Source organism: Equus asinus, chromosome 1 (genome assembly GCF_041296235.1).
Source record: "Equus asinus isolate D_3611 breed Donkey chromosome 1, EquAss-T2T_v2, whole genome shotgun sequence".
Classification (NCBI taxonomy): Eukaryota; Metazoa; Chordata; class Mammalia; order Perissodactyla; family Equidae; genus Equus; species Equus asinus.
Genome location: NC_091790.1, coordinates 205,531,646 through 205,550,282, shown reverse-complemented (window position 1 = coordinate 205,550,282; position 18,637 = coordinate 205,531,646). Strand labels below are relative to the sequence as shown.

Below are 18,637 nucleotides of genomic sequence, written 5' to 3'. Positions count from 1 at the left end.
GAGACAGTTGAACTGGCCTCCAGCCCCCAGTCCACTGGCAAAGTCCCAAACCAGGCTTTCCCTCCTATAACAGCCCAGCTGAGAATAACCCCTCCAAGTCAATCTTTGAATAATGGTGGAAAGGAAAGACAGTTTACAAGTCCCCCAGTTATAGGAGGAGAAAATAAGTGGGGAGGAATACTCAACTTGACAAAAGAAGAAAAACAATATCAAGCTTCAAATTTGGTGGCTTCTGCATTTTTTGTTATTTCTCTTCAGACTTTATAGCTACTCATCTGTGGTGGGGGTTCTTCTGTGCTGCCTCCTAAGGTAACGCTCAGAGGCGCAGTTCTGCCAAGCCCTGTGGCCCTCCCCAGGGGAGCCGCCGCGAGCAGGGGCAGGGGGCACCTACCTGTAGAGCTGGCGTCTCCTCGGCAGGTCTTCCGTGCTGAGGAAGTAGCTGCAAAGACCAGCAGGCGCACAGAAGTTAGTTGGCTTCAGGCAGGTTTGTATGTCACATACCAGCCTCTGCCTGCTCAGACACTTCTTAGAGACTTTCATCATTCAGTGACCTAAGAGCGAGCAATTCTCCCGCTCAGGTCCAGCTACATGAGCGAGTAGGGCTGGGGGCAGCCACACACCCGTGGGCTGAGGGACACGCCAATGCAGACCCCTGCCGGCCTGAGGCATCTCCTGTAACAGCCTGTAGGGCTCTGCTGTCGGGGTGGGGATGGTGGTGTACACCTGGATCTGGACAAGGGAATTTCCTTACAAGGTTATTGGCCTCCTGGAGGGCAAGGGCCTGAGAATGCTTATTACAGTCCAGACATAGAGCCTGCATCAGTGACTCTTGTCGGCTGATTTTCACCTAGGACCCCAGAGGTGGAAGCCTTGGCTTTCATCGCATGACAAGGGAGGATGAAGAGCATCTGGGCCTGGACTCCCAATGTCCCGGGTTGAATCCTAGCTCCACATGTCACCGACTGAACAACCTGGAGTAAATTAGTTAGCTTTGTTTTGTCTTAGCTTACTTATTTTTAAAACGGGGAAAGCAGTGAACCAGCTCCTGGAACTGTTCTGTTGAATGAGATAACGCTCATAATGAACTTCGCATGGTGCCTGGAATGAAGAGAGACTCAAGAGAAAACAGTACACCACTGTTGTGGCCACTGTGTCACCCACAGGCCTGGTTACAAGCTCAATCTCCTCATGACCATCCTGTGACCTTGGAAGGGGGGCTCTCAGATGGAATCTATGACATATTTTCATGAAGAAACTAGGACCTTGAGATGCTGTCTAAGAGGGAAAGATGAGGCCCCTTGTGCCATAATTTGTGCTCGGTGAGTGTGATTTGACTGAAAAATAATTAATGTGTCCCAGTCAGCAGTAAAACGAGCCCTGGGGTTGTAATCAGCCTGGCCACATGGCCTGATTCTCACTTACATCTTATTCCGCTTCTCATCGTAGGACAGGATCTTGGTCACGTCCCAGTCCCCAGAGGTGATGGACTGTATGTTGTCATTGCTGCTGTTGGGCTGGAACACACAGACAAGATACGGAGGAGCGAGAGAGCTGGACCCAGGCTTTGCTTGTGAACCCTGGAGCCCCTCAGATAGGAGGCAGCCAGCCTCTCGGGGTGGGGGGTGCCGTCTGCCTCACGCCGCCTGGTCCTCTCCTCCGAGGCTGGCTGAGATCCAGCCCCTTCCACGCGGCCTCGGCTGACCACCCCCAGGCCACAGCCCTCTTCCCTTCTCTGACTTTGAGCAACGGAGAGAATCACGTAGTTCATGTCTGTGGCACTTATCAACTCGACCTCGGTTGCCAGTTCCTCCCACCGCCACACACGCGTCAGAAGGAAGCACCAACGCTTCATGGCTGCTGACGTTGCTCCCTTACAATTCGTAAATCTAATCAGTAGAGTCATTACCATAGGAGGACAAGGAGGGAGGCAAGAGAGAAACATGGGGAGGCAGATGAAACAGGGCAAGGATATATAGAGAAAAAATGAAGGAAGGAAGGAAAGATTCCGGCTCTTCTGTCATTCTCTGCCATCATTTACAAGGATGGTTTAAAACCCTTTTATCGAGTGCTGCACATTGCACACACACTGTCTGTCCCGAAGTGCCTCCCAGAGCAGAGTAATTAGGACAATAAGTCATAAGAGAAGGAAAGACATGACTGCCTCGACAGGAAGGACGATTTGAAATGGGGTGTGGAAGTGCCGAGGTGCGAGCCACAGGCTGGCTGTTCTGGATGGCAGGTGCCCGGGAGGCAGAAGCCCGGGAGGTAGGTGCCGTGGGAGGCAGGTGCCGTGGGAGGCAGGAGCCCGGGAGGTAGGTGCCGTGGGAGGCAGGTGCCATGGGAGGCAGGTGCCTGGGAGGCAGGTGCCCGGGAGGCAGGAGCCCGGGAGGCAGGTGCTAATCAAATGGTGATTAAATTGGGTGAAGGGTCCAAGGCAAACAGAAACGGAAGTCTCCGGACAAGGGAGATCCTCTGGAGAGCAGGGGGTTCTGGAAGGCAGTGGGGACCCCAGGGTCTCCTGGGGAGTGGGTGCCCTCCTGAGTGGCGGGTGGGGGACCTGCTTCCTGCTGGAATGTTTCATAGGTACTCAGCAAATGCTGGTCACATGGACGAATTCAGAGATGGGGCTGAGTGAAAAGATCAAAACATCTTTAAATCTTGATTAAAGTGGTCCAAAATGAGAAAGCATAGGAATTGGGGCCATAGCCTGAAGACCACAGGGATAAACAGATGAATGGGAGCCAGTCTGCAGACTGTCTATAAGTCGTGTAATTAATGGGTAGACAACTACAACGTCTGTGTCTAAGCCTCTGAGTAAACATGATCCCACTATGGAGTCACAGCCCAGCCTCTGCTCCTGTTCATTGAAGATGATCTTACGTGGGACATTCTTGGAATTTTTCTTTTGAAATCGCAGTTTGGGCTATATCATAAATATGAGCCTTCTACTTTATATCCACAAAATATTTTTTTATACTAGGCTTTTTTTTGTTGTTTTTTTTTTTTGCTGAGGAACATTCACCTGAGCTAACATCCATTGCCAATCTTCCTCTTTTTGCATGTGAGCTGCGGCCACAGCATGGCCACTGACAGACAAGTGGTGTAGGTCTGTGCCCTGGAACTGAATGGGGCTGCCGAAGTGGAGTGCACTGAACTTAACCACCAGGCCACTGGGGCCGGCGCAATATCCAGAGAATATTTTTGATAACTTTTTTAAAACCAAATTTTATTCACCTGCCCTGATCCCAAATAACTTCAGTCTGCCTTCAAACATGGAATCTACACACCAAGGATGAGGGTTGTGATCATGGAAATGCCACACCCCTCTCCGCCTTCTTCCTAAGGTCAGAGTTCCCTGAAAGTCTGGTGCTGGGGCAGCATCTCTCGAGCAGGTGGGCAGGTTCCCTCGGGTGATGGCTTCACAGGAGATAGCATTCACCGGGCTGTCTGCTTTTGGGTCCAAATTCGTAAACAGTGAGCTCCGAAATTCCCCACTCAGTGGTGTTCTGCTCTCAACCCATCAGACCCAGGATCAGGTCAGTGACAGTTGGTAGCAACACCATGACAGGATAATACCTGCATTTGGCTACAAGTGGAGGTGGGATGCCTTGGGAGGCTGGACCATGGGGAGCCACCAGTGCACTGGGGCCCCGCCTCGAGGGGAGAGTGTATGGGGTCACCCCAGCAGGTGGGGGGAAAGGCTGGTGAGCACAGGATCATCATACAAAGTAGGCGACACAAGTCCTCGGCTTGTACCCAAACGCCGGTTTCCTCTGATGTCGTCAGAGGTGTCATTTGTATTTTTGAGAGATAGTAGAAAGGGCGAATGCGACCCGCTGCCCTGATCAGAACCTCTGGACTTTATGAGTGCCCCATTTTGCCCGCCTTGGGGAGCCTACCTTCCAGGGTTTGCTCTGGGGACCTTGAGGGTGACAAGTGCATGCAGAGCGCTCAGCCACTAGGGGCCGTGCCCAACACAGCAAAACCGTTTCGGAAACCAGCAGGATTTACCTGGGACGAAGACACGGTGATATGATAAAATTTCCCTTGGCCTCCCTGCGGGATTGCTCTGACGAAGAAGAACTTCCGGCCGTCCTGGGAGAACACCGGTTCTTCATTCTGCGGATGGAAGCAGTTGATGAAGTCTATAAAAAGCTTCCTTTTGTGTTGAAGAGGTTGAACCAAGATAGATTACATTTTGAGATCCATTTTCTATGTAATTTCTAACGAGAGATGTGGTTGAGAGAATCAACGCTGTGTGGGGTCTTTTCTTTCCTTGGGAACCAGGAGTCAAATGTTTAGTTTTCAAAGAGGAATAATGAAGAATTCAGAGGCGGCGGCCTAAGCAGAGGCAGATGAAAAGGCTCCCCTCATTTCACAAAGCACCAGCGGAAAGAACAGGCCTGTGCGTGCCCCACGCTCCGCAGACAGAGCAGGACCAGCCCTCAGAGAGCTCAGTGCCGGGCTTCCCCTTAACCGTGGCCCCTTGAAACCAGGGCGGGTTGCGAGATTTCTCCAGGGGCATTTATTATATATCATAAAGAACATAAGTCTAAACAATCAGAAACCCAATTTTACCTAAAAATGAATTCTATTCTGTCAATCCTAGCTTTTGTTCTGTTATTGAACAGAATCCAGCTCACACTGAATAGCCCACCAGGAAGACATGAAAAAGAGAGAAAGAAACAGCCAGCAAGGACAGATTTTATACATTCTGAAATGTAGGTGAGCAAAAACAGTCCTCTTGGGACTCACTGTGCTCATTGCATGGCTTCTAACTAGAGGAAAGTTCCACTCGGGCGTTCTCCAGATGGCGCGTGTCTGCTCGATCTACTGTCGCTTTTCCCTGGAAACAAAATCCACATTCCCACTTTTCCCCGGAGGAAGGAATTCCAGGTTGGATTCAAAGCCAAGGCTGACGTGTGCGGCCAGGCTCCCCCAGGGCTGAGCCGCCCCTGCTCAGCCCCTGCCAGCCCCCTGCGGGTTGGTTGTCGCCTTGAAGGGCGAAAAGGGGTTTTGCTACGGAGGCATCTCAGGCTCTCTGCAGCTCCAGTTTGAAAGTTTCCATCCGCGAACACCAATTAGTTGGCTCCGATATACATTTTCTGATTCAAGGAGCTCCACGCTAAGGCGGGATGAGAACAAATGGTAAATAAACCCCAGCTGGCACAAGGAAAACTCATTTTCCCTGCCGTGAATGAGGACATGCAAATATGGTATGCCCAGAGAAATAAACTAACATGTGATTAAAATGACATTTAATCTTCATGAATATTTGCAATAAAATGAAACCTTTAATCTGCAAATATTTATTTTTCTATTTAGAGTTGGAAGCATGGTATTTAAATGTAGAGGAAATGGAAAAACCAGCAGTAAATTTGGCTTTCTAAATGCACTTCTATTTGCCAACTGCAGGACAGACACTGCAATGTTGCCTCGATTTTCTGGGGAAATGTTTGCGCTTTTGCCAGATAAAAATACTCTGAATAAAGGTGATAAATAATTAATTCTGGCCAGAAGCATTGTTTTTATACTGAAAAGGCCTCGATCGTCTTCATGTCATCTTTACATTGATCCGTGGAACACTTCACGGTAGGCAGGCAGAGCACCAGCCTTTGAGTCTCTCTCAGACTGGGTTTCTCGTGTAATCGATGTATTTTTAGTGAAAAAGTGCAATGATTTTTGAGTAGGAGACCTAGATTTTAATCCTGGTTCTGACTCTCGTGGATTTGGAGGGAGGGTTTCCAGTCTCTCTGGCTACAGGGAATTTACCACATACGATGCCTGGTTTCCCCACCCCCATTCAGAGCAGATTCGTGACGAAGGAGTCCTTTTTACTAGTGAGAGATTCCTCGTGAGTTATTTGTAGCATTTCTGCCAGTTCTTTCCATGGTTCAGATGCATTCATCTTGTCCAATCTCCCAGCCCCAATGTTGAAATCACAAAACCAAAATCCTGGTTAAAGAAGACGGGTGGTCAGCAATAGACCTCTAGGACCGACTCTTCAACCACAGTGACAGGTTCCGGGGTTCTGCACCAAACGCCGGTGGTCCTGGTGCAGGATCCCTAGTAGATTTGCAGCAGCACTGACTTTGCAAGGTCACAGGCAGCAGTGATGGGGAATGTGTTTGGTGGGAGGGACTACCTATTTATGGAATATTCCTAGAGGAGAGGGAACTTGGTGAGTCTCCGCTCACATACACGTTGCCTCTTCTTGTTGGCTCAGGGAGTCCCTGTGGGGATCCTTACTGAGGCCTCAGAAGGAGATGGGAAGAAAAGATGAGGAGATGGGGGCTCAGATGCACAGCCCCAGGATTGCTCCAGCTCACCTCCTCCCTGGCGACAAGCATTCAGAAGAGTGATTGATCTAAGCGGACTAGGTCTCCCTGAGCTTGGTAGGATTTTCCAGACTCCAGTCTTCTCCTCAAACCACACTGTGCCCTGGGCAGCTGGGGGGAGCATCTGTGAGCCGTCTGAGATGGATCAGCCTGCAGCAGCACAGCAGCTTCACCGGCAGCAGACGGGGGGTCAGCCTTAAAGAAGTTGCTAACTTGTGCTCCCGGACCTCATGGTATCTTGAAGGATGCGGAGACACTACAGATTATTTTTGAAAAACAGGGTCCACGAATTCCTTTATGAAAAATCTCTTCAAAAGGAATGTCATGAGAAACTGTTGACATTGGAGTTTCCTGCTGACCATGGTGCTCTGAAGGAATCAGGAGCTAGAGGCCCATGCTGAGTGGGCCTCCCCGGCCTCCCTGGGTGGGATTGCACCCGCCTAGTGGGGGTGGCTGGGAACTGGGGCTGGTAGCTGGACCTGACCAGGGAGAGCACCATCTTGGAGGAATCAGTTCTCTTATAGGACGTGACGTCTTCAACTCCAGACGGCGTTATTCATTTTTCAATGGTTGTTTTAAATGTTAGCTGTTTGCTTAGTAAATGCTTTAAAGTTTACACTTCTAAAGTGTAAGAATTACAGTTTTACGTTATGCTACTATTTAAGTGCTGACTTGATTTTGCTTAGAAAGATCTGGTTTCCCAAATCATGTGCATGCTGTCTGTCCAGCATGTGGCTGGTGTTCTCACGTGTTTGGTCAGTAAATACAGGAAAATCTCGGCAATGATCATGCCTCTGTGGTCCCTCTGCAGAGACATGTGCAAAGGGGGCCAGCTCCACGGCTTCCAAACCACCCACCAGCAGCCAGGGTGCCGGCTCCCGTGTGCGCGCCCCTGATGGCGAGGACAGGGAAGTGGAGCAGATCCCTCCAACCCTGGCTTTCCAGCTGCCCCCGCCGGCCCCCAAAGAAACCAGCTGCTGGGCTGCTTTGATAACCTTGTCCCTCACCTCCTCCTACTCAATACAAACTCTGCACACGAGGTAACGTCCAGTCCCGGCCCAGCTGCCTCCGCATCCCACTCCGTTTTCTCTCTTTCCAGCCCCGCCAAGGGCCAAATACGTTTTCTGAACATATTTTAGGATTACTCTCATTTGCCACACTTTGGAATTCATGGGCACCGCTCGTCTCCCTTTCTACATTTGACATTTTTGAGAACTGCCGCTCTAGCTGATTCATTTTTTTAAAAGTTGAGGTGAAGTTCACATAGCACAAAATAAGTCATTTTAATAAGAGTGGACAATTCAGTGGCGTTTAGTGCAACCACAATGTTGTGCAACCATCACCTCTATCTAGTTCCAAAAGATTTCCATCACCCCAAATAAAACCCCGTAAGCCGTAAGCTGTTACTCCCCATTCTCCCCTCCCCCCAGCCCCAACAACCACCAAACAGCTTTCTGTTTCCGTGAATTCATTTATTCTGGATATTTCACTTAAATGGAATTGTACAATGGGTGGCCTTTTGTGTCTGGCTCCTTTCACTTAGCAGCACTGTTCATAATGGCCAAAAGGTGGAAACAAACCAAACGTCCATGAACAGATGAACAAAGTGTGGTATATCCATATAGTGGAATATTAGGAATATTATTCAGTCATAAAAAGGAAGAGTCTTCTGACACATGGCACTACATATGCTCAGTGGAAGTAGCTGATTCTTTTCTGAAATCCACAAAGCCTGGCATGGCGCCTGGTACGATCCATAAATATTAGTTGAAAGATGACTACATAGGTATGGATATTTTTTCCAGTCCTTTCATTTCAATTTCTCTGGCATTTCATCTGATGTAAGAGGAACATTGTAACATTGCTTCTGATGTTTGTGCTTATATCATTCAAGAGCTCCCCAGCATAATTCCAGCAGAGTCCCAGCATAACTTCCCAGCTAATATTTTAGGGTTCCCAAGCACTCCTCATTCTTGATATTTTCTTAGCTTGGACTTAGCACCCAAACTTGCACATAGGGAAACAAATGCTGCCATTTGGGCCTTTTCCCTTTTGGAGAAGACTGGCACAAAACAGAACTAGGACATATTTAAGAGGAATAGCATCCATTTATGAGGCTACCACCTCAAGAGAATTGACGGAAGGCTGGGATAGATTGCTAGTGCCATAGATAAAAGAAGTGCATGCCCATCAGAGTTGCTAGAATGTTCCTGGAGAGTCACTGTTGATAGTTGTATGGTCCAGCTTCAGTTAATTACCATAAACGGGATCCAGCGTGTCAATAAAGAAGCACACCTGCGCTCTCTTCACTGTAATTCTTGAGACTCAAATCTGGTGAGATTTTTCCCACAGAATTTTCAGACAATTTTCATCCCATTAGGCAGGATGAAAAGGAAGTAAGAATTCAAAACTTTCTCACCTGTTCTTTCTAATGTCAGGGTGTGGAATGAGACAAAAAGAATTGAAGAAAGAAAATACCAGCGCTGAGAGTTTTATTTTTTGTGTAAGTTTAATTTTTTTTTTGGTCACACAGTGAGTTACTGTAGACCATTCCTGATCTCTTCTAATCTCAAGTTCCTGGAGCCTGTTTACCATGCATTTCTTATCTGAGTTAGGGATGGGAAACCCAGGGATGGTTCTAAAGTCAGGTCCCCAGAAAGGTTCATACTGAACCACAGCAGAGTCTATTTCAAATGCAACATCCATGAAACCATGCTGAGAAAAACAGCAGTATCAGGCACATTTCATCTTTTTTTACTATAGTGGGTCATATCTAGGCAACTTTTATGGACACATCATTTTTAATTCGCTGAAAGGACATCATCTAACTGAGAACTGAAGTCTCACCAAACACTGCCCATGCTCCAGAGTGGTGATTCTCAAGCCACCTCCCCTGGGGCTCCACGAGTCTCCAGCAGTGCTCAGGGACCACAGAAGGCAGCAGTGCCAGACAGCGGAGAAGCCCACCCACTCACCAGACCCACCCACATCGACATGCCTATGTGGGGATTCCCGTAGGATTCAACATGAGAAGCTGTTCGGCTGTTGTAAAAGCTCTGACAGCCATGCAGTGGTGGGTCTGGTGGCTGGTGCAGGCGGAGAATGTGGGAACTTGCATGTGGGGTAGTTACCTGTCTGTGGAGCCAGGCTTCACTTTCATCCTCATGTTTCTGAAATGAAATAAGAGCATTAGAGAAAGGATGTTTTGCGTGTATTGTGTCTGTGACTAACAGTGCAGAAACAATTTGATTCCCCTACACGGTAGCTGCAAAAGCACAGACAGCGCGGTGGCCCACTCAGCGAGAAGGCCATCCCCGGCTCTCCTCTTTGTCTCTTATTATGGCTTAGAGCTGAACACAAATGTCCCCAAACAAGAAAAATGTCACTCTCCGCAGCAATGAGGACAAATCCATGGCAAGTAGGAACCCTTTGGAAGACAGTAAACTTTTATCACTCGATGGTCAGTTCTGACGACGCACATGTCCATTAGATGGTCACCTCTGACCAGGCATGTGCTCATTAAAAGGCAAACCTCAGCTGCTACATTGTCTTAGGAATTTATGTGTCGTGTGTGTGCAGGGGTGTGTGTGGACAAATGTCCAGTTCACAACTTTGAGCAACAATCCTGGTAGAACACAACATTAAGAGGGGTTAAAACATATATGAAAAGTAGCCGTCACAGAACCGTGGAGAAAGATGCATAATGGAAGACAAAACAAATCAAAACCCAAACACCAGCATGTAGCCATTCAGCACCCTTCATCCCAAGGAGCCACGGAGCTGTCCCTGGTGCTGATCTGCCCTCCTGCCACCCGCGGGCGGGGGTTCTGTTATCCACAGACTATTGGCAATGGAGTTTCTGCTGGTGGCACTCACAAGATCAGGGGCACAAGTGAGAGAAGACGTAGATTATGGGCAATTCTCAGCTTTCTAGCTGTGTGTCCACTTTTTCCTTCCCTCCTCTCAAGCAAGCCCATCAGAATAATCTGGAATCTGCTCTAAATCACACTAAAAGAGAAGGCAGATCACTGACCCGCCTGAGGACCTCAGTCTCAATGACAGCTCCCTGCAACTCACCTCAAAGCTATATTTAGGCAGCACCATGAGGGCCACTGTTCCAGGGCCTGCCAAGTCACAACAGAGCTGCTTTGCGAGCCCCTTCCCTCCTCAGTTGGGAAATAAAATTTTAGAGTCAAAAAAGAGTGTCTGAAAGACCTGCCTGGATTTCTTAATTGGCTTTAGTTGACTTTGGTACCCAACACTAGGAGATGTGCCTCTTGTGGCTAGACCTAGAAGTGTGGAAGATGGAGCCCACAGGGTGGACAGTGGGCCGCTGCGGGGCCTGGATGCAATGAGTGGGTCTCCCCCTCGCTTCGCACGGTTGCCAGGCCTTTCTCCAGGTTTTCATTCTTTCTTTGCTCCCTCTGTGCATTTCACTTTTCATTTTGTCTTCCCTACCTTCGCCTCCTCTAACTACACATTAAGCCACCCAGGGCCCCTAGGAACATGGCCGACACGCCCAGATGGCCGACTGGCTTGGGTCAGGTGGAGGAAAAAATGGAGCAATCCAGCTTGCAGGGCTGGCTCCACCCACATCCTGGGGCCTAGGGCAGTCCCTTCTCGTCTCTGGGTGTCAAATGGAAAATTAAGAGAAAGCTCCTTGATGAAATAGCAGTGGGCATGGATAAAGGGAAAAAACATCTACAAATTGTGGAGGGCCTATGGCGGGAGGCACTGAAAGGATTAGCCCTGAGTTTTGTAGCAGTTGTTAATTCATCCACAAGGTGGCACCAAAACAGAGACCCAGAGGCAGGTTGCTACCCTGACCAGCAAGCAGCTGGCTGAGCAGTGGTTTGTCTGTAGTGATCAAACCCAAACGGCTCAAAGACGACCTTCCTGCCTTCAGTTCTTGCTCCCGCCCACGTACCTTTGTGCAGACCCCAGTGGTGGCGTCGCAGAGGGTGAGGATGGACACGTTCTGTGCCCGGCTCAACCAGTTCACGGCGACCTTGGTGCTGGTGGCCCATTTCACCATGGTGACGTAGTACTCCCTGCAAACACACAAGCACACAGAATCAGCCGTGCAGCAGGAGCCGAGGGAGCAGGAGATGGGCACATCCCAGCCCTGGACACTGCGGCCAAGGACCGGGGCATGTCGGGGATGACGGAGACATCCCACGAGGCTCTGAAATGGGGTTTCTCGGGAATGAACAAAGATAATGAACTCTGATGCGAGCTGGGTCACTAACACGTGTTGGAATAAGCCGTACAGAACTGTGTTCTTTCTGAGCGGTTCCCTCAAGAGTTGTATGTAAAAGAACATGGCCACACCTCCAGCTATTCCATCCACTGAGGGTGATGGCATTCGGGTTCTGCTCTGCAGGTTTTACAAGCCGTGCTGTGGCTGATGTGGTCCTACTGACGATTCTTATGTCACAGCCCAGGAATGCACCTCGCGTTACTGGAAGCAGAGAGGACGTCACATAGGAGGCAGAGAGAGCAAGAACCAGGAAGGGCCTGGAGAGTGCAGCACCCAGGGGGTGTAAAATGCCATAAAAGCTCCTGGGCCCTGCCAAGGAAGGCTCTGTTTTCTTTTTCCCTCTCCTGTAAGGACAAGACACCCAGTGGTGTTCTCTGGCTAATTAGGGAAACTGGTTCACAACTCTGGGCATCTGGCGGGCTTTGTCTGACATCCTTGATGTCACTTGCCCACTTTTACCCAAACCTGAAAGTACCACAGTGTCTGTGCATGACACTGAGCATGAGGAGGACTGGGCTCCTGGTAACTAATACAACTACCCAGGGGTCTCCAGAAATGGGCTTTTTAAGGGGGAAAAAAGTACATTTAAGAGGAAGAAGGAAATGTCAAGAAAATAAGTGCACAAAAAGAATATCCTCAGGTGAATTCCAAGAATGTTCCAGAGGCCAGTGAACACGTGTTCCATTGCCTACCCCATCTCTATCTATAATGAGATCTATTGTTCAGAATGACTTCTGGGCGGTCTTACAAGATCCCTTATCACTGAAGACGGCAGCACATTCACTGGACAGCTCCTAGCAAGCTGGGGAGGGGTCTGAGAACATGCAACAACTATTTTCAACAGAAACTTAAATAACCATGTGCTTTCAGATAAGCCCCAGTTAACCAGGAGATTAAACTGTTATGTCCCCTATCTCTCAAATTTACCTGCTAATCGAAGTTTTTAATAACTTAACCTAAGTCAAGAGCGCGCGGTGAAGGCCTCTGGCTCGGCCAGGAGGGCAGGCTGGGGAGCTGCTCGTCGAAGGCTTGGTGGATCTACTGAGGAGAGGGGTGGTGAGTCACTCACGCAGAATCCAACTTTTATGATTTTCAACCCTCTCAGTTTCTGTGATTTCTGGAACACTGCTGTTTCTGCTCATACCATTTGCTCAGCAAGCCCGCGTAGCCCCGGGGACCTGGGTCTGTGTGTTGACAGGATCTGCTCTCCCACCCATCCTCTCATTGCTCCTACCCAGAAAGGTAACACGGCTTCTTCGCCGCGTCCTCTGCGGATCCCGCTTTGCTGTCCGCTTCACTGCCTGAGGCTTGCAGCTGCATTTATAACATGGGATTTGGTCAGCTCCCTGAATATTTGTAGGCATAGAAATATTTATTTAGCTTTGGTCCTTAAAAAATCACTTGAGGTCTGCACGCAGACCTTGTTTCACATGGAATGCATTTTATTTCTGAATTTTGTCATAACTGGTCTTTGGGTCCCTCTTGGACAGACATTGAAGAGAGATTAGTAGCTGGAAGGGCTATGGGGACGGACACGAGCTAACTCCCGTCTTTTTGGACGAGGGGACCTGTCTGATGCAGATGTTTATGTCAAGGGTGTGGTGTGTGAAGGCACACTGAGAAGCTGCACTTACTCTATCAGCAAATGTATTTCATCTGGATGAAATCAAGAACAAAAACTCTGATCTCCTGGAATGACTATTTTTTCCATGGCTTCCATACCATTCTTGTTTCCATTTGCTGGAAAGATCCATTCATCTTATGCCTCTTTCTAGTTCTCATCTTGTTCTTTTGCACAATCTTCGTACAGACTGGTTATGAAAGAAAAAATTACTCTGATCCTTGTGAAAATGGTAAGGCAGGCTTTATCCGGGACCATCGCTGTAGGTGTGGGGACCACTGCAATGGGGTTTTGCAGTGGGAGAGAGATCAGGTTCAACTCTGAATACAAAAGTGGGAATTTACACTCAAGGAGCAGGTGGGGTCAGTGGACGGAAAATTACTGAGAGGAGATGTCAGAGGTGAGGCGGGTTCTGGGTAAACTGCCCCGACAGGATTCCTGCTGAAGGCAGGCCAGTGATCAGAAGTCACCTGGGGGTCGTGGGGTGGATAAAGGGGATCAGATGTCGAGGTGGGGGATCCTGGCTAAACGGACTTGATGGGATTCTTGCTACAATTGCATGACGCAAAGATGCACACAGAAGCCCAAACAGCGAGGCCTCATTGGGAAGAGGGGTTAGAGGAGCCTGGCTAAAGTTGGGTCAAAGAGGGGGAGACTGTTTGTCAAGACTACACGCTGTTCTGATCTTTCCCGTTTTCCAATTTGGTATGAGAAACATTATAACTGGAAATACATAGATGAACGCCAACTTTCCCTTTTTGGTAATAAACTCCTTAGTGAGATCTTTGGAATCAATCCTAGAAGAAACATCACTGAGCCATGTACTGTTGGATAGCATGGGGCTGGGGTCTGCGGCATCAACGGCGAGAGCGTGGCCAAGAGAACCATTTTATTGTTCATGTTTAAAGTCCTTGGCCACAAAACATGGAAGTGCGATGGCAAGCCTGGTCCATGGGGCTAGAGGGAGTCAAGAACACACTCTAGAGAGGTGTGTTAGTTTCTGAAGTGCAGCCACGTGCCCAGTCATAGTGAGAGCTACAATCGTGCTCTCTCCTTTTTTTAAGGTCCTAATTCGTAATATGAGGTATGTTGTACAAGGAAAAAAATAATTGTACTACACATTAGGGCAGCTGAATGTGGACCCGCTTTGCCCAGCTCTGTGGACCCTTGCTGGGGTGTGGAACACCACCCTGGATGAAGGCGCAGGATGCAGCTTCCCTCAGAGGTCTATGAGAGCTCTGGTTCTACAGCTCATTTTATATGGAACTTGAATACTCAGTTCCTTCACGTCTGATAAGAATTTCAAAAAGAACTGATACCACCATTAGAGATTTTATGGTGATGAAATATAGCGAGAAATGTTTTTTAAAACTCTTGAAATAATAAAAATTGTTCAGGACTCTATTAAGATTACACAATACACCTCCACATAAGCAAGTGGCGCTCCTTCACCATTGGGGTTTACACGCATCTTCCAGTCACGCTCTGATTCATCAGAACACTCTCGAACCTTTCACCTGAGTCATCTTTCGAACCTTACATTGGTCTCCTTACCCACACAGCAACATCTTGCCTCCAATAATATCTCCCAACTCCATGAATTGCATCAACGACTAGGCTTGGTGCCAAATATGTTTTGGTTATTTAAAAAAATCAAGTCAACTTGCGAAGATAAAGCATTGCCAAGAATGGGGTGGTTTTAAAGGAGTCCCAGCAGCATTTGGTGATGAGATATGAAGCCTCAGAGAGAGGTGACGCTTTGGATGGAATGACATTCTTTTGCTACATAAGGTTTTATAGTCACACCACATGCTAATGGAAAGGAAAATAAAACATTTGCCCACTTAATGAACCTTTCCCTAAGCAGAAATCTCTAAGAAGAATAAGAAAAGTTTCCCTAGTTCCGAATGTATTTTCCATTTTTCCTAATTCCAAAGCTGTTAGCTTAATGGTTACATGCAGGAGAAATGGAGTAGACTCTGATTGTATGGTTGGAGTCAAGGACTGAAGCGGTGCCTGTGTCAAGTTATTGCTGACTATTTACGGGGGTGATTGTCGGGTTGTCACATATGGCACAGACATATGGCCACATCAAGCGTGGACTCCACAAACATAAAGAGATTTCCAGCACACAGTGGTGTCTAGGGAGCAAATCTGAGGTAGCCTTTACCAACTTTGTGATAACATGCCTATAAACACACAAAAAAGATGAAAAGTCACAACACCACTAAAAACAAATGCTGAAAATCTCCAACTGTCACATAGATGGAAGCAGGCGAAACCAAACAATGGGCTGCTCGAGTTTTCTCAGCCATATGAAACAAGCCACAAGAGAGCGGGAGGAAAATGTTTGTCACGCCCCCATTGTCCTATCCTTCCTCAGAAATGCTAGGCTTGCACTAGCTGGAGAGTTAGGAAGCCAAACCTTTACTACATGGTCCACAGAAGATGGGTTACCAAAGATCATCAGGTACACCAATTGACTTAGCAGGTCAAAAAAAAAGTTCTAAAGATGGCAGAAAAAAAACTCAACTCCGCCCAGCAGAGGCACACCAGATGGACATGGGTTATACGATGTGTTCCCCTGATTTCATCTGAGAAAGGTTCAACCAACACCCAAAAGTTGAGAGAGTGGAGTAAAAGGTAACTCTCATGTCCTGTCTGTTGCCAAATACCAGGTGTGGGTGGGTCTGTCCTTTCCGAGGCAGAGAACTAGGAAGGTCATGCAAACAGTGCAGACATAGGGAAGGGAAATTATGCTGGGAACATAGGAGAAGAAAAGAACCCTAAAAATACAGGATGAGGTGAAAGAGGTGAGATAAGGGGACCGTAAAGAAATGAAAATGGAAAATTAGAGAAATTTGATTCAGAGAAATTGAGGAGATTTTGGGAGTCTCTCCCAGAAGGCAGAGGAAGGTGTCACAGAGGTGAAGTGGAGGAAGGTAGATTGTCTGCACACCTGGGAATGAAAGTGCTTCTTAAGGAGAAACCAGAGTGATGGGAAGAGAAGCAAACACCTCAGACACAGAGAAAGAGCCGTCGACATGGGGAAAAAAGACCCAAAAATGCAGATTAAAAGGACATTCCATATTCTAGGGAAGTTAATAAAACACCTAAATATGTTCTGGCAGAATCTTAAGTTTCTAAGGAAAAAGAAATGCCACATCAATCCAGGAATAAGGAAATAAGTTTTGACAGAGAATCAAACTTTAGGTTGATATCAAATTTGTCTGCTGTTCTAACGGCATTTAATATTGCAACGTGTTTAGAACAACCAGTATCTTCTTGTTTAAAGCTGCCTCTACTTGAATATCCCCCATACTGAAGGCAATTCAAAATCAAAGGCTCAAAATGAAAAGAAGGCTCAACACGTGAGAAGATGATCTCCAGATCAATTCACCCACAGCTAGTCCCAAACTACCATCAATGTGATCATCAATTTGAATGCAAATATCAAAAGTACAAGTGTCAACAGATCACAAGTGACAAAACAGAAAGATACCATCTAAGAAAGAAGAACGTAGACGCACCATGTTTCTGGAACAGGAGACCAAACACGGTAAACTTTTCAAAATAATAATGAGTTTGAGAAGAACTGAACTCACGATGTTTAAGCTTCATGAGGGCAGAGATGCATCTGCCTTATTCGTTCCTACATCTTCAGCATCTTGCACTGTGCGTCACACACGGTAAGTACTTAATATTTGTTAAAGAAGTGGATTTAATTCTAATAGAAATGCAGCGAGTTTCTTTTCTGAGAAGGGGGACATGTAATAAAATAATCCTAAAATTCACATACAAGAAGAAATGGACAAAACTGGCCAAGATGGTTCTAAAAAGGAAGACTAATGAGAAGGCATTTATAGAGAAAGTCACTAATGATAGAGTAAAGCTGTAGATGTTTTAATGACGTGATGATCAGCAGATCTACAATTGGGGGACAGCCTTAAAACACAATGGTTTACACAAGAACAGAACAGTTTATATAAGAATTTAATATTTAATAAAATAATCAAGATCTGAGTGGAATTTTTCACCAAACCAGATTCCCTCTTGTTAAAACCACACTCGAGCACTCAGGGCTCCAATGGGCTGAATTCTCTTCGGGGCTTTGCTTGGAGAAGCATCTATGATTTCTGAATTTGGTAGAATGGGGGCCTTTGTAAGGTTCTCCTCAGGCAGGTGTCCCTACAGTTGGGGCCAGCCTGGAGGCCCAGCTGTCTTGTGTCCTTTCACAGTCTGGACCCACAAAGGACTCGTCCCAGAAGAAGGCACCTTCATAGAGTTTCAGCTGAATCCCCTCTGCAGAGGCGCCGTGGGGGCTGGGATGTGCACATTCACACGGGGCAGCATTTCCATAAGGGGAAGGTAGCTCACAGGTGGGGAGGCACCAGGACCCCAGCACCCGCCCAGTCCAGCTGAGATGTCCCAGGGCTGAAGGAGCAGACCGCCTGCTTTCCCTGTGGGCTTCTTGGCATCTCTGCCCCCACAGAGAATGGTGAAAACAGGAGGGAGAAGAGACCTCCCAGACCCTAACTCCTCCACAAGAACACATCCATCTTTCCTTCCTGTAACCTTCCCAGCACACATGATTCGTGCCATCCTATCTCAAATCATTGTGTGTTATCAGTTCTCCTTTGTAAGTCTGTGTTAGCAGGGCTGGAGCTCCTTGAGGCAAGGGGCAAAGGGCATGCCTCTTACCAGTCAAGATCCAGTGTCGAAGCCTGTGTACCTGCAGGAGAAATCTATGAAATGCTTATGACTCGAGTCACAATATCTCAGAAGGGGAGAAGGGGAAGTACTGACCAGAGGGAGAATCTAGAGGGACATTACAATGAGGAAAATCTCAACGCAAAGGAAGTAAATGGGAATTAGAGTTGGTCATGTCATTGGGAGGTGCTGATGCTGCCAACAATGAAACCAAACAGAGGAAGAATGCGACTCTGTGCAATGGGGATAGATGAGGTTATACGGCTTGCGTGCCCAGGGAGTGTGTGAGCCCCGCTGACCTGTGGCTTCTGCCACGGAGCCTGTTCATGTCAGTGCAGGTGACACATCCTGTGCTGAACGAAGCGTGGACAGAGACATGGAGCCCATTTCCACGGGTCTTGCGTATGCCAAACTGGGTCTGCAGCCATCTAGGCAGCATGTACTCCCTATTGTCACCCTCGCTCAGGGAGGCTGGGCCTGCCCAGAGAGAGCAGCAGACCGGAAATGATGATACTGGGCTTCTGTGGCAAAGTCAGCCAAAGCCCGTGCCCCTAGAGGAGAAGGAAGGACTGGAACAGATTCTGCAGCCCGCCTTTAATTATCAAAGTCAGTGGTCCTCGAAGCATGGTCCCCAGATCAGCAGCACTTGGGAAGTATTGGAAATACACATTCTGGGCCTCACCCCAGACCCACTGAATCTGAAATTCA

General features: G+C 47.8%; 1 protein-coding gene across 4 annotated transcripts in view; it reads right to left on the bottom strand.

Moving 5' to 3' along the window:
- The window catches only part of DPP6 (dipeptidyl peptidase like 6), a 988,762-nt gene that overhangs the window by 78,562 nt on the left and 891,563 nt on the right, over window positions 1-18,637 (bottom strand). For all 4 annotated transcript variants that reach the window (XM_044765679.2, XM_044765682.2, XM_014829001.3 and 1 more), the window contains exons 11-15: window positions 11,266-11,389; window positions 9,470-9,508; window positions 4,012-4,119; window positions 1,423-1,514; window positions 392-439 (exon numbers count right to left, since the gene is read on the bottom strand). In XM_044765679.2, the coding sequence (XP_044621614.2) occupies window positions 392-439; window positions 1,423-1,514; window positions 4,012-4,119; window positions 9,470-9,508; window positions 11,266-11,389 (411 nt within the window). The remainder of the gene's footprint in view (window positions 1-391; window positions 440-1,422; window positions 1,515-4,011; window positions 4,120-9,469; window positions 9,509-11,265; window positions 11,390-18,637) is intronic.